General features: G+C 35.6%; 1 protein-coding gene across 1 annotated transcript; it reads right to left on the bottom strand.

Annotated features, from left to right (window-relative positions):
• Positions 1-1,576: 1,576 nt before the first annotated feature.
• On the bottom strand, positions 1,577-2,176 carry LOC107942967 (uncharacterized). Its single transcript, XM_016876699.1, has one exon. It carries the CDS (start codon positions 2,174-2,176, stop codon positions 1,577-1,579), a length of 600 nt encoding a protein of 199 aa, XP_016732188.1.
• Between the last annotated feature and the right edge of the window lie 11,626 nt (positions 2,177-13,802).

Genomic DNA, 13,802 nt, shown 5'->3' with positions numbered 1-13,802 from the left:
GAAGCTGGTTAAGAGATGGTGTCTATTCAACTAGCCAAGGACAACTTAAGAGTCATTTTCTAAGCCATTAAAGACATTCAAATCAGCTGAATTAAAGTGATTTTATGGAAGGAGTTATTTGGTTCAAAGAATAAGAAAAGACATCAGTTTTTATGGCTCATTAAGTGGATGTTTTTGACCATTCGGTTACCTTGTTTTAGCATTATAAATAGATGTAATCAGCCATAGAGAGGGAACTTTTTGCTGAATATAGATGAAATATTTGAATTGTGAGCTATCCAATTCTCTTTGTTCTTTCGGAATTGATTTGACTTATCAAGCATAGCTTGTGGCGTCCATCTTTTCTTTGTTGCTGAACTTATCACCTTTGGTGTGGCGTTCAATATACCTTTGGTTCCAATCATAGTTGATAGTGGGTCAAGGTTCCTTTCCTGTTTCCTTTAACCGAACAACACCTAAAGACCATTTTGAGATTCGGGTCAACAATTCGTTATTGTTGGTTCATTTTCGGTCTTAGCCAATTAATTTGTTATTGTTTCCTCTTTATTTTGTTTATTACCTTTGTTTGAAGCCATTATCTCTATTTTGTTTCATTTTAAAACCAGAATGAATCCATCCTTACTCAATTCACGATTGGGCAACACATACGACTCAAAACATCACGAGATGAGTTCGTATCATTTGGAGAGAATAAGGAGAGTGAATTATCTCACCAAAAACATAATTCATTCAAAAAAATTTGGCAAAAAGTCCTTTTACAAGAAAATCAGCAACTATTCATAGCATAATGCCTAGTAGCCGAATGGATAGATTCTAGGCTTAATTTCTAAGCAAACATTGAACTAAAAATTCAGCTTTAATTCATGAATGTTGGCCAATGTAGGTTCGGCTGAATGGAGACCAAGGAATAGCTTCCAATGAAATTTGGAAATTAGCAGCAGATACATTCGTCTAATGGAGTTTAATGAGGTAATTCATGAAGCAACTCTTGCTGAAAAATTACCAACATTAAATAGCAACTTAAATAGCCATTTAGAAGTGTGAATGGACGGTTTTGAAGAGCCATATGGTGTGAACATCTTTATGCCTCCTTGAGAAGAGAATCAGCCATGTCTCGGAGTGTTGAATTGGCTGCTGACTCTTGGCCGAATAGTTGCCTTGAAGAGAGCCAAAATTCATCAGCTTCAATGCATTATACCAGCTGCACATGCATCTTCACATTCATTGAATCTACATGCATGCATCTAGCCAATGAATCTCCAAATTCGGTTGTACCTGAATTAAAACAAATGAACTTAATTAATTCAAACAAATTCAGCTGAACTTAAATTAAAACATAATGTAAACATCATAATTAACATTGTGACAACTTAAATATTAATAAAACATGACACATAAATTCGGCTGGACAGATTTAATAAATGTATTAATTTAGACAAACTAAATGAAATCAAGACATCTTTAATTTAACTAAGACAAATTAAACACTTATATTAATTAAAGACATATTTATAAGCTGTAGTAAAACTTATTTAAATGTTTAATTTAAATGGTCTAAAAATTCCAGCAGCAAATTTTATTGGCTGGAACGAAATTCAGCTTCCCAAAAATTGAACATGTTGAGCTCGTTTTTGAATTCTTTGCTATCATTTTCCACAATTCGTTCCACCATTGCTGAAATAGCATCCTTGAATTGTTTAGCTCTAGCTCGCATTATCGAACCAATGGGCAGCTTGATAGCTTCTTGTTCAAGCTCTACGTTGTTCATAGGCGAGCTTACATCATTCCCCTCCTCTTCAGAACGATTTTTCCTCAAATCGCAATCTGCATCAAACGAAGATAAATCAGAAACATTATAGCTCACACTAACATTGTATTCACCTGGCAAGTCCAGCTTATAAGAATAATCTATAATTCGTTCAAGGACTTGGAATGGTCCATCTCCTCTCGGAAGGAGCTTAAATCGTCTTTGTGCAGGAAATCTTTCCTTGCGCATGTGCACCCAAACCCAGTCTCCCGGCTCGAACACAACACGCTTACGGCCTTTGTTGGCTTGTTGTTCATATTTCTTGGTCTTAGCCTCAATGTTGTCTCGAACTCGTTGGTGCAATTGCTTGACGTAATCAGCCTTGCATTTTCCATCTACATGCACAAGTTGGTTAGAAGGCAATGGCATCAAATCAAGTGGTGTTAACGGATTGAAATCATAAACAATTTTGAAAGGAGAAAGTTTGGTAGCTGAGTGAACAGCTCTATTATACACAAACTCCACATGCGGTAAACAATCTTCCTAAGCCTTCAAATTTTTCCGAATGATAGCTCGAAGCAATGTAGATAAAATTTGGTTGACCACTTCTATTTGGCCGTCCGTTTGCAGATGGCAAGTGGTAGAAAATAGCAGCTTGGTTCCAAGGCGCCCCCATAATGTTCTCCAAAAATGGCTAAGAAATTTCGCGTCTCAATCGGACACAATCGTCCTAGGCATGCCATGCAACCTGACCACTTCTTTGAAAAATAAGTTAGCAATATTAACGGCATCATCAATTTTATGACATGCTATGAAGTGTGCCATTTTAGAAAACCTATCCACAACTAAAATATCGAATCTCGGCCATTTTTACTTGGTAAACCTAGCACGAAATCCATTGAGATATCAGACCAAGGGGTTTCGGGAATAGGTAATGGCTTATACAAACCATGGGGCTTTATTCGTGACTTAGCCCGTTTGCACGCAATGCATCGATTACAAAATCATTCGACATCTCGTCGCATCTTGGGCCAAAAGAAGTGTTCGTTGAGTGTGGCTAAAGTCTTGGCAACTCCGAAATGCCCCATTAATCCACCACTATGCGCTTCTTTGATTAACACCTCTCGAACGGAACCTTGGGGTATTGATACGAGTCAAAAAGGCCTTAGATGCATATACGAAGGAAAAAGAAAATCAAGATTCACTTTCTTGTTTTCAAGAAAATCAAGAAACCGAATCTTGGTCCAATTTTGCTGTTTTGAGCGATTTCAAGAATCAAGAAAATCAAGATTTCAAATCTTGGAAATCTTGGTCCAAGAAACTGAATCTTGCAACTAAGGCTAATTGGATCTCGTTTACAAGCATCAACGAACCAATTTCGAGAGAGAACGGATTAAAACCCCAAGTTCTTGAAGACACGGCCCAATAAGATGTTCCAAGCCCAACCAAGAAGTTTAAACTAGACTTAGTTGAAAATCAGGCCAAATTATCAAAGTGGCCCAATTTGTTAAGTTTTAATTTTTTTAAATATTTAGTTTTAATTTTTGACTTTATGAATAACTTTCTATGTAAAAATTCAGTCCAAAAGGCCCATTTAAAAGCCTTGGATGAAATTCCTTTGAAAGTCAACAATTAGGTTTTTGTTAGTTTTCCTAGTAGGGCTAGGAAAGTAGTTAGAAAGCCTATATATATGGCTTGGCCAGCCACCCTACATTATACATTACAAATATATCAAAAATTTTAGATTTGTTTAAGTGCAAAATTCTCTTTGAGTTTTTCTCCAAGAATTCTCTCTTGGGTTTTCTTTAGAAGTTGTTTTAACAATCTTTTGGTTGTGGGAGCCATCTTCAGCCTTCTTCTTGCCATTGATATTCTTTGGAGGGGAGATTAGAGCCGTTTGAAGGGAGTTGTGAGATCTTTCGGGATTTCAAGGCTTCTCAGGACTTATCTTTTAATTTCTTGCTGTCAATTCTTTCTTTATTTCTTCTTGTGCCGAATCTTTATCTAATTTATTTGCTGTTCTTATTGTGTTTCCAGCCTTTTTTTTCTATCTTAAAGAATTAGCCAAAAATCCCCAATTTCTAGGGTTCTTGCCGATTCATCCATACTCTTTTTGGGTAAAATTAGATTGCCGAAATTTGGGGAAAACTATCTAGTTGTTCAATTGGGCAGAATCGCAACCTCCTTTAGGGTTTCAAGAACCCTTATTAACACTTATTTCTATTCTCAATTTGACTCTTTGCTAATTTGGGGATTTTATTTTAGATCTGGAAATTCAAAGTTCTAATCTTTTAATTTTCTATTTCGTTTCAGATCTAATTGTTTAGAGCTTTTGTAGGAGTTTCCCGTGACTTGATGACTTGATCTTGGTCCCCGCGTAACCCTCTATCAGGTATACATAGCTTTCCTTCTCGAAATAAGTACCCATCATGTCGATAGTACTTTTCGTAAGCTCCCTTTGCGCATAACTGAAAGAATTCACCAAAGTCAGTATCATTGACATATAAATCTTTAAGAAATACAAACCCAATCAATTTAGCATCCAAAACATTTAATAAAGCATACCTTCGAGATAGTGCATCAGCCACTACATTTTCCTATAATAGATCTATTCATTCTACAACTGGTTATTCTCCATTTGAACTTGTTTATGGTTTTAACCCACTAACAGTACTTGATCTTGCGCCATTACCACTAGAACATATTGTTAATTTAGATGGCGAACAGAAAGCTGAGTTGGTGAAATCCTTACACGAGAAGGCTAGGCAACGAATAGCCAAAACAAATGACATCAACACCAACAAAGAATCCTTGAACCCGGAGATTGTGTTTGGGTCCATATGAGGAAAGAATGATTTCTTACAAAAAGAAAGACCAAGTTGGACCCAAGAGGCAATGGGCCTTTCCAAGTACTCAAACGGATCAGTGATAATGCATACAAAATTGATCTACCCGGTGAGTACAATGTAAGTTCTACTTTCAATGTGGCTAACTTATCTCCATTTGATTTTTAGATTCGAGGACGAATCTTTTGAGGAAAGGGGAATGATACGAGTCACAAAGGCCCAACTCAAGCTCAAGAACGTGATGGGCTCAAATTACCACAAGGCCCAATAACAAGGTCAAAGGCCAGGCAAATGCGTACGAAATTAAATGTAACCGTTCAAGCTTTCATTAGCAAGGCCTTAGATGCGTATATGAAGGAAAAAGAAAATCAAGATTCACTTTCTTGTTTTCAAGAAAATTAGGAAACCGAATCTTGGTCCAATTTTACTGTTTTGAGCGATTTCAAGATTTAAGAAAATCAAGATTTCAAATCTTGGAAATCTTGGTCCAAGAAACTGAATCTTGCAGCTAAGGCGCATTGGATCTCAGTTACGGGCATCAACAAACCAATTTTGGGATAGAACGGATTACAAGCCCAAGTTCTTGAAGACAAGGCCCAATAAGATGTTCCAAGCCCAATCAAGAAAATTTAAATTAGACTTAGTTGAAAATCAGGCCAAATTGTCAAAGTTGCCCAATTTGTACAATTTTAATTCTTTAAATACTTAGTTTTAATTTTTAGACTTTATGATTTAATTCCTATGTAAAAATTCAACCCAAGCAGCCCATTAAAAGCCTTGGCCGAATTTCCCCTTTGAAGTTAATAATTAGGTTTTTTTTTGAGTTTCCTAATAGGATTAGGAAAATAGTTAGATGGCCTATAACAAGGCTTGGCCAGCCACCTTATGAAAAACACATGGATTATACATTAAAATCAGATTCTTTTTTTAATGAAAATTCTCTTTGAGTTTCTCCAAGAAATTTCTCTTGATTTTTCTTTAGAAGTAGTTTTAACAATCTTTTTGATTGTGGGATCCATCTTCAGCCTTCTTCTTGCCATTTTTTCACATTGGAGGGGAGATTAGAGCCGTTTGAAGGGAGTTGTGAAATCTTTCTCGATCTCTAGGCTTCTTAGGACTTTTCTTTATTTTTCTTGTTGTTTATTCCTCTTTAAATTTTCTGCTTGTGACGATTTATTGATTAACTTGTTTTAATCTCTTTTGTTGCGTTTCCAACCATTTCACTCTTCAAGAATCTGATCAACACCCTTCTTGGCAGCAAGAAGCGTTCCTTCGCCATCCTTTTCAATTGATCTTGCCGTCCAATCTTCCTAATTCTGATTCAATTCGTTTTGCTGGACTTTTGAGTTTAATTTGCTATTTTTGGTGTTATTCTGTTCAGATTCGGTTTAGGGAAGTCCACAATATTCTTGGGCATCACGAATCATTCTTGATTCATAATTTCCCTTTTTCTTGTTGCACAAACCTGATGCGATCCGGCTCGAGTTAATTGAGTCATTTCACGTAGTTGCCCGATCGTCGACGAGAAGTTTTCGTTCAATTTTGTAGATCGATGGAGTTAGGTTGATTTATAAGCGGAAGTAAACAAAATGGGTTCAAAAAGATGGCTTTTGGGATTGGATAGGTTCGGTTTTAACAAAGAAAATAGCTTGTCGGTTGATAGATTAAATGGAATAGAAATTGAACTCAAGCTTCAAGAATGTTTCAATACTAAAAAGTATTGCCCCAAATCTTATATTACTTAAGGTGAATTTTGATGAAGGATAGAAGGGGACCTTGACCCGTTACCTATATTGATACGACCCGCCCTTGGGAACGGCCATTGCATCAGCCTACAAGCGAGGCTCGTCGTGTTTGCAAGCTGGACGTAGCTCAATTATATTTTTGTGGAGCTTCATTTAGCTCATTTCCAGCTCCTGCAAGTTCAATGAGCTCGAACCAGCTCAATTTCAGCTCCATATCTTTAAGACCTTTATTATAGTAGCTGAACTAATTATTTGCGTCATTTAATTAGTTTATTACAGCTTAATTAATTTTTGTTGTTTAATTGGTCTTAAATCTGGACGAATTTAAATAAGCATGTTAAATATGTTTTTTTTTCTTACATGTTATTAAGTCATATTAATTCCTACAGCCTATAAATATGTTTTTATGCATGTTTTTAATGTGTCAACTTTATTATTTGTTTTAATTATGTCCTAAGGCTGTCGAATTTAATGTGCAGAATTTTAGTGTTAATTTAATGTGTCTAAACATGTATTTGATTGAATTGATGAATGTTGCTGCAGGTACATTACCCATGAACGTCCTTGGTGCATGAAAGGTATTAAAAGGAGGTACATGAAGGGGACGGCACATGCATGAATGGGAAAATGAAGTTGGCTGCTGTTTGAAGTTTTCTAGGTGACCATTCAGCCGAATTTATTGCTTACACATTGCTGGATACATCATGGCTGTTCGGTTCAAGGTGTTCATATTCAAGGACTCTTCAAAACTTGGTTTTCACACTCAAAGTGACTATTCAGCATCTCCTTAATTGCTGGTAATTTTTCAGCAATGGTTGCCAATTAAATGAGCTCTTTTAAGCACATCAACCGAATGTAGCTGCTGCCATTTAATTCACTCAAGTTCCAAGTTCAATTATCCATCTAGAAGGTGACTATTGGAGCTCCAAGTTCAGCCGAATCTAATTAGTCCATTTAAGTGATTCATTTGCTTAAATTTTAAGTAATGTAAGTGACCATTCGGCTAGCTTAGGTGATTATTATAAATAGCTGAATTTTCACTTTGTAAGGGACTTTTGACATTTTAATTTAGCGAATTGCTGCCAAATTTGTGAGGCATTTTCTCTCAAATTTCGTTCGAGACCCGTAAGACTTATCTAAGCTTTTAGTGGCGTCTTTCCGAGTCTTTTCCGAACTTATCACTCCTAAAACCCGAGTGCGGGTTCACCTTTGATACCTTTGGTTCATACTTTCCTAAGTATCGGGTCAAGGTCCTTTTTTAACCATTTCCAATTCATTTAGGTCCTATAAGTTTCGGGTCGACACTTTTCTTTAGTGTTGGTTCACTCTTGACCTTTTTGAACCCTTACCATTTCGTACCAAAACCAAATACCATTTCTTAATTAATCCTAAACCGAACTCGACCATTCTAGTCATACCATTTCGACTTAAACCAAATCCATATCCAACTTTGCATGGACTTACTTTACTTCTTTGAACTCAAATATATTCTATCTTCTTCTTGTCTAATATACTTCTTCGTTTACGATCGGGAACTAAACGACTCGGGTTCAACTACTAAACCGAGGTTGTATCATATATGGAGGTAAGAACCAAAGGTATAATAATATGATTGAATGCCACACCAGTTTGGTGATAAGTTCAATGGAGTTCGGATTGACGCCACTAGCAAGCTAGATAAGTCTCTTCGAGACTCGAACAAAAGAAGAGAGGAGGTAACCTCACAAGAACAAAAGTTCTATTAAGTTTAATTGATCAAATTCTGTAACCTTTTACAATAAACAAGTAAACTATTTATAGGCAAAGACTAAGCTAGCCGAATAGTCACATACAATCCTTAAAAATTAAGCAAATGAATTCAATTAATTTAGCTAGCAAGATTCGGCTGAATGGGAGCTCCAATGGCCAGCTTCTAGAATGAGCAATGGACTTGGAAGCTTGGAAAGATGCATGGCAGTAGCTAGGTTTGGTTAATAGGCTTAAATAAGCTCAATTAATTGGCAACTTTTGCTAAAAAGTGACCAGCAATTAAAGGAGGTAATGAGCAGCCATTCAAGGCGTGAAAACTCAGCTTTGAATAGTCATTGAGTGTGAACACTATGAATCGAACAACCAAGATGAATCCAGCAATGTGAAAAAAATAAATGGCAGCTTTGGAGTAGGAAACATTAGCTCCCTTGGCCGAATAGTCACATAGGAATGTTCAAAATTCAGCTCACCAATTTGATGACATTCCATGCATGTATCGCCAGGTACATTGAACCCAACATGCATGCACCTTGCTTAATGTATTCCCACATTCGGCCAAGCTACACAAAGATGAAAGAACTAAATTAATGCAAAATTCAGCTGAACATAATTAAGAATATAACCTGGACAAATTAAAAACACATGATTAAAACTAAACACACTTAATTGAAATAAGATAAGACGAATTAAAAGCATGCAATAACACAAACTTTTTTATGAGCTATAGTAATTAGGACAACTTAATATCATGCAATAAACACAAGTTTAATAATGTTTGTCCAGATTTGAACCAATTAAATACCGAATATAAATTGAGCTAAATAAATTAACATATTAATTTATTTCAGCAACTATGTAATTGTATAAATGAAATTGAGCTGAAACAAAAATTATCGAGCTGAAATTGAGCTAGTTCGAGCTCTTGGAGCTGGAAATGGAGCTCAACGAGATGGAATTGAACTAATTCAGCTCGCATGGGATTGCAAGCAATGCTTAGGGAGCTGGTCCAAAAGTGTGCCCGGGGCGTAGTCGTATCAAAACCCTAACTCTACTTCTATTTGATTTTTGTGATCTGTTGAGTTTGATTTGTTTTTGTTTCGTGTTTACTTATCAGATTCGGCTATTTGGAATCTCTCTTGAAGTTCAATCGTGTTCTTGATTTCCAAGAATAGCTATTAATAAGTGTTTTCGATTCTTGGCTGGTTCTTTCTTGTTTTGGGGCATTTGTTTATAGATCTGATTGATTTTCTATTTTTGTTTCAGATCCGAGCGTTTAGCGTGTTCATAGGAGTTTCCCGTGACTTGACAACTTGATCTTCGTCCGCGCTCAACCCTCTATCAACATACATGCATCAAAAGTAGGGGCTGAATCAGTTTAATGCCTGTTGCCCATTTATATGCTCAAGACGCCATTAAGATTCAATTAAGGGATATGCATGCCACCTTCACCTTCAAGAACGTCTAAGGGAGGAATTGACACATAAATTCAACATATTGAATGAATAATGTGCATGCACAAAGGGGAGAACGAATTTACAAGGTACATGCTACCATTCATGAACCAGTCCATCATTAAAGCCTCAATTAAGAGAGATGCATGTCCCATGAACCTAGCATTTGGCCAAGGGGGGATGGATATGATTAAAGATGCACATTCATGGAACAAAGAAGCTTTCTTATTGGTTAAGCATGCATGAACGGTTTTGGGAAGAAACATGATTATTCAACCGTGCATGAACTTACACTATCCATGAATAGAGATTTAATGTTTGAAGTGTGAACATTTTTTTAATAGTTGAGTGAACACAAAGATGTCGAATTTAAATGGTCATTCTTTGTATCTATAAATAGTTTGTAATAGGTCATTTGCAAGGTTAGCTTACTGAACTTTGTTATTTTATGAATTATAAACTTTGTGAGTTTTATTCAACTCTCATTGTTCTTGGTGATTCGATCTCACTTATCTAGCATTGCTAGTGCGTCATCCAATCTCTGTTCCTGAACTTATCACTTTCGAGTGTGGCGTTCACCTATACCGTTGGTTTCTATCTCTATAGATAGCGGGTCTCGGTTCTATCCAACTTTTCGCCAATCACCTTAAAACATTTAAGAATCGGGTCGTTAACCTTTGTTATGGATTCATTCTTGTTTTGAGTTCACCATACCATCCATCCATCATATTTACTTTGTTTTATCCGCTGCCTAAATTGCTATTTTTATAACTTAGCCAATTTATTGAATTAAAAACGAGAACTACTTAATTTGACGATCGGGCAATTTCTACGACCCAAATCATCACCGAGGCGAGTTCGTATCAAGGGTGCGGCAGACTACAAGGCACCTTTGGTTCTCAAAATCGTCTTTATGCATCTTATTTATTTTCTTTTGGAATACCTGCAAAACAAACACTCAACACTCAAGAAAAAATTAACAAACCTCACCGTTAATCACTCCAAAATGAAAATCAAATTCTCAAAGAGGTAGAATTCAGTCTTGTGAGTTCTTTAGTAGAGTCTATATCAATCAATTAGAAAGTGTATGAACCGTAACTACCAAAGAATCCTAATTGTACTAGGAGTCCAAAAAGTGACGAGACTCTAATTGATTTGTGTCGCACCGAGGAAGAATTGTGCACACTTTTAAATCCTACTAACACAAGAAACAAGAAGGTGTTAGATAGTGTAAAGGAAGAATAAAAGTAAAACAAATGAAAACTACAGCTAAGAATCAATAAAAATTGCTGACACCCGAAAACCCGAAAAAACTGCGAAGTAACTTGACAACTTCGTTCGAGGTGTTCCTGATCTCCAAAAATCAAAAAATTCAAATTGGGATGTCCTTAAATATTGTATATTTGATCTAGAAAGTTTTGGCACTAAAATCAACCCGCTGAATATTTTTTTAATTTTTAATTTATTTCGTCTTTTCTATTTTTTGACTTTTTCTACTATTTTTTTGTGGGAAATATTTTTTAATATTCTATCACAGTGCGAAAATATATGCATATAAAATTTCAGACCAATCAGACAATGTTTACCTACTCAAATGAATTTTTTTGCAAAAATTTTTCTGGGTAAAAACTACTATATGCTGTTTTTTAAAAGGAAATCAGTTTAGAAATCAACCAAGAATACCCAAAATGCCCAAAATCTGATAACAAATGATAGAGGGCCTCGCGTGGACCAAGATCGAGTTGTCAAGTCATGGGAAAAGTCCTATGAAAACTATAGACACTTGGATCTGAAATGGAAACAGAAAATTAACATTAGCAGCAAAAGATCTATAAAGAAACACCAAAAAACAAAAAAAAAAGAATCAGCCAAGAGTCAAAACACTTATTAATAGGGTTTCTTGGAAGCAAAGAAACTGAAATTTAACTAAGAAAGACTCCCAAAAATTGAATGCTTATTGACGACAAAGAATGTTGCCAAAATAGATTCTTGAAGCTTGGAATGGCTGAAAACGCAACAAGAACAATCACACCAAGTTAATCAACAATTCGGCACAAATAAAAATAATTAAAGAAGAACAAATAGCAAGAAAGATAATTAAGTCCTAAAAAGCCTTGAAATCAAGAAAGATTTCACAACTCCCTTCAAACGGCTTGAATCTACCCTCCAATGTAAAAACACGGCAAGTAGAAGGCTGCAGATGGCTCCCACAATCAGAAAGATTGTTAAAACTGCTTCTAAAGAAAACTCAAGAGAGAATTCTTGGAGAAACTCAAAGAGAATTTTCACTCAAAAAAAATCTAAATTCAATGTAATGTTCTTAAGGGTGGCCGGCTGATGTGAGCTTGCCTACGAACCAAATAGAGAACGAACAAGAAGCCATTAAGCTGCCCATTGGTCCAATAACGCGAGCTAGAGCTAAACGATTCAAAGATGCTATTTTAGCAATGGTGGAACGGGTTGAGGAAAATGATAGCAAGGAGTTTAAAAATGAACTGAACATATTCAACTTCTTTGAAGCTGAATTTCGTTCTAGCTAATTAATTTGATGCTGGAATTTAGACCATTTAAATAAACATTTAAATAAGTTTCATTACAGCTTTTAAATATGTCTTAATTAATTTAAGTGTTTAATATGTCTTGATTTAGTTAAATTAAAGATGTCTTGATGTCATTTAGTTTGTCTAAATTATTACATGTTTTAAATTTGTCTAGCCGAATTTATGTGTTATGATTTGTTAATATTTAAGTTGTCTCAATGTTATTTAGGATGTTCACATTATATTTTAATTTAGTTCAGATGAATTTGCTTGAAATTAATTAAGTTCATGTTTATTTTTAGGTGCAGCCGAATTTGGAGATGAATTGGACAGATTCATGCATGGAGATTCAATGAATTTGAAGATGCATGTGCAGCTGAACTAATACATTAAAAGCTAATTAATTTTGGTGTTCTTCAAGGCAACTATTCGGCCAAGAGTGATCAAGCTTTTCATCCTTTCAAGCTTGGCCGATTCTCTTCCCAAGGGCGTATAAAAGCTGTTCACACTATGTCTATTCGGTTCAGCCATGTTCACAATTCAAGGCTCTTCAAAACCATCCATTCACACTTCTAAATGGCTGTTCAAGTTGCCAATTAATGCTGGTAATTTTTCATCAATAGTTGCTTCATGAATGACCTCATTAAACTCCATTGGTCGAATGTAGCTGCTGCCATTTCTTTTCCAAGTTCATTGAAAGCTCTTCTTTGGTCTCTATTCAGCCAAACCTTGATGCAAGCATATACATGAATTTAAGCTGAATTTTTGTTCAATTTTTTGCTTAGAAATTAAGTCTAGAATATGTCCATTCGGCTACTAGACATTAGACTATAAATAGTTGCTCAATTTCTTGTAAAAGGACTTTTGACAAATTTCTGAATGAAATATCATTTTAGTGAGGCAATTCACTCTCTTTATTCTCCAAAGCTCAAATTGACTTATCTTCAACAAGTGGCGTCAATCTGACTTTGTTTCGAACTTATCACCATTGGTGTGGCGTTCTTCATACCGTAGGTTCCTATTTTGCTAAATAGAGGGTCTCGGTTTTATCCCAAATCCTTTCTTTCTTTGAAACCTTAAGCCCCGGGTCCTTATTTGCTAATAAGGGTTCGACTTGTTTTCATTGAAATATCCAGCAAACAACACTCCATCAAACTCCCTTGTTTCCCAAAGCCATTTAATTTTAAACACCAAGACTTGAATTTATTTCAAGGCCGACACTACCTAATTTCGATCGGGAAATATTACGACTCGTTATTTCATACGAAACGAGCTCGTATCAGTTGGTATCAGAGCTGGTTAATTTAGGTACGTAAATTGTAGATTCAAAAAAAAATCGAAAAAAATCGAGAAAAAAAATTGAAAAAAAAATTTTGAAAAAAAAATTGCATACGGTCTAGGTGCGGACGGAAAGAACGTGAAAGATCCGTAAAAAAAAAAAGAGAGAGTCTGGAGACACTTAAACAAATTTTTTTCTAAAATCACATTCTGCACTCCTTTATACCCATTTTAGTGAATTTTCACGCTATAAAAAAAATTCCCAATTAGTGAATCCATTTTATACGCCACATCTTAAGCCTTTCTTTCTTTCGAGCCTACCCTAAACCATACGACTTTCCCTTGCAAACCCCTTGAAGCCGACCCACAAGTGTGGATAAATCTAAGTAGCTTTTCAGAATATCAAGAGTTGGATTTGAGAGGTAAAAGGCAAGAGAGTACATGAT

The sequence above is a fragment of the Gossypium hirsutum genome, chromosome D09 (genome assembly GCF_007990345.1).
Source record: "Gossypium hirsutum isolate 1008001.06 chromosome D09, Gossypium_hirsutum_v2.1, whole genome shotgun sequence".
NCBI lineage: Eukaryota > Viridiplantae > Streptophyta > Magnoliopsida > Malvales > Malvaceae > Gossypium > Gossypium hirsutum.
The sequence above is the reverse complement of the archived record's forward strand: the minus strand, read 5'-3'. Positions and strand labels throughout refer to the sequence as shown.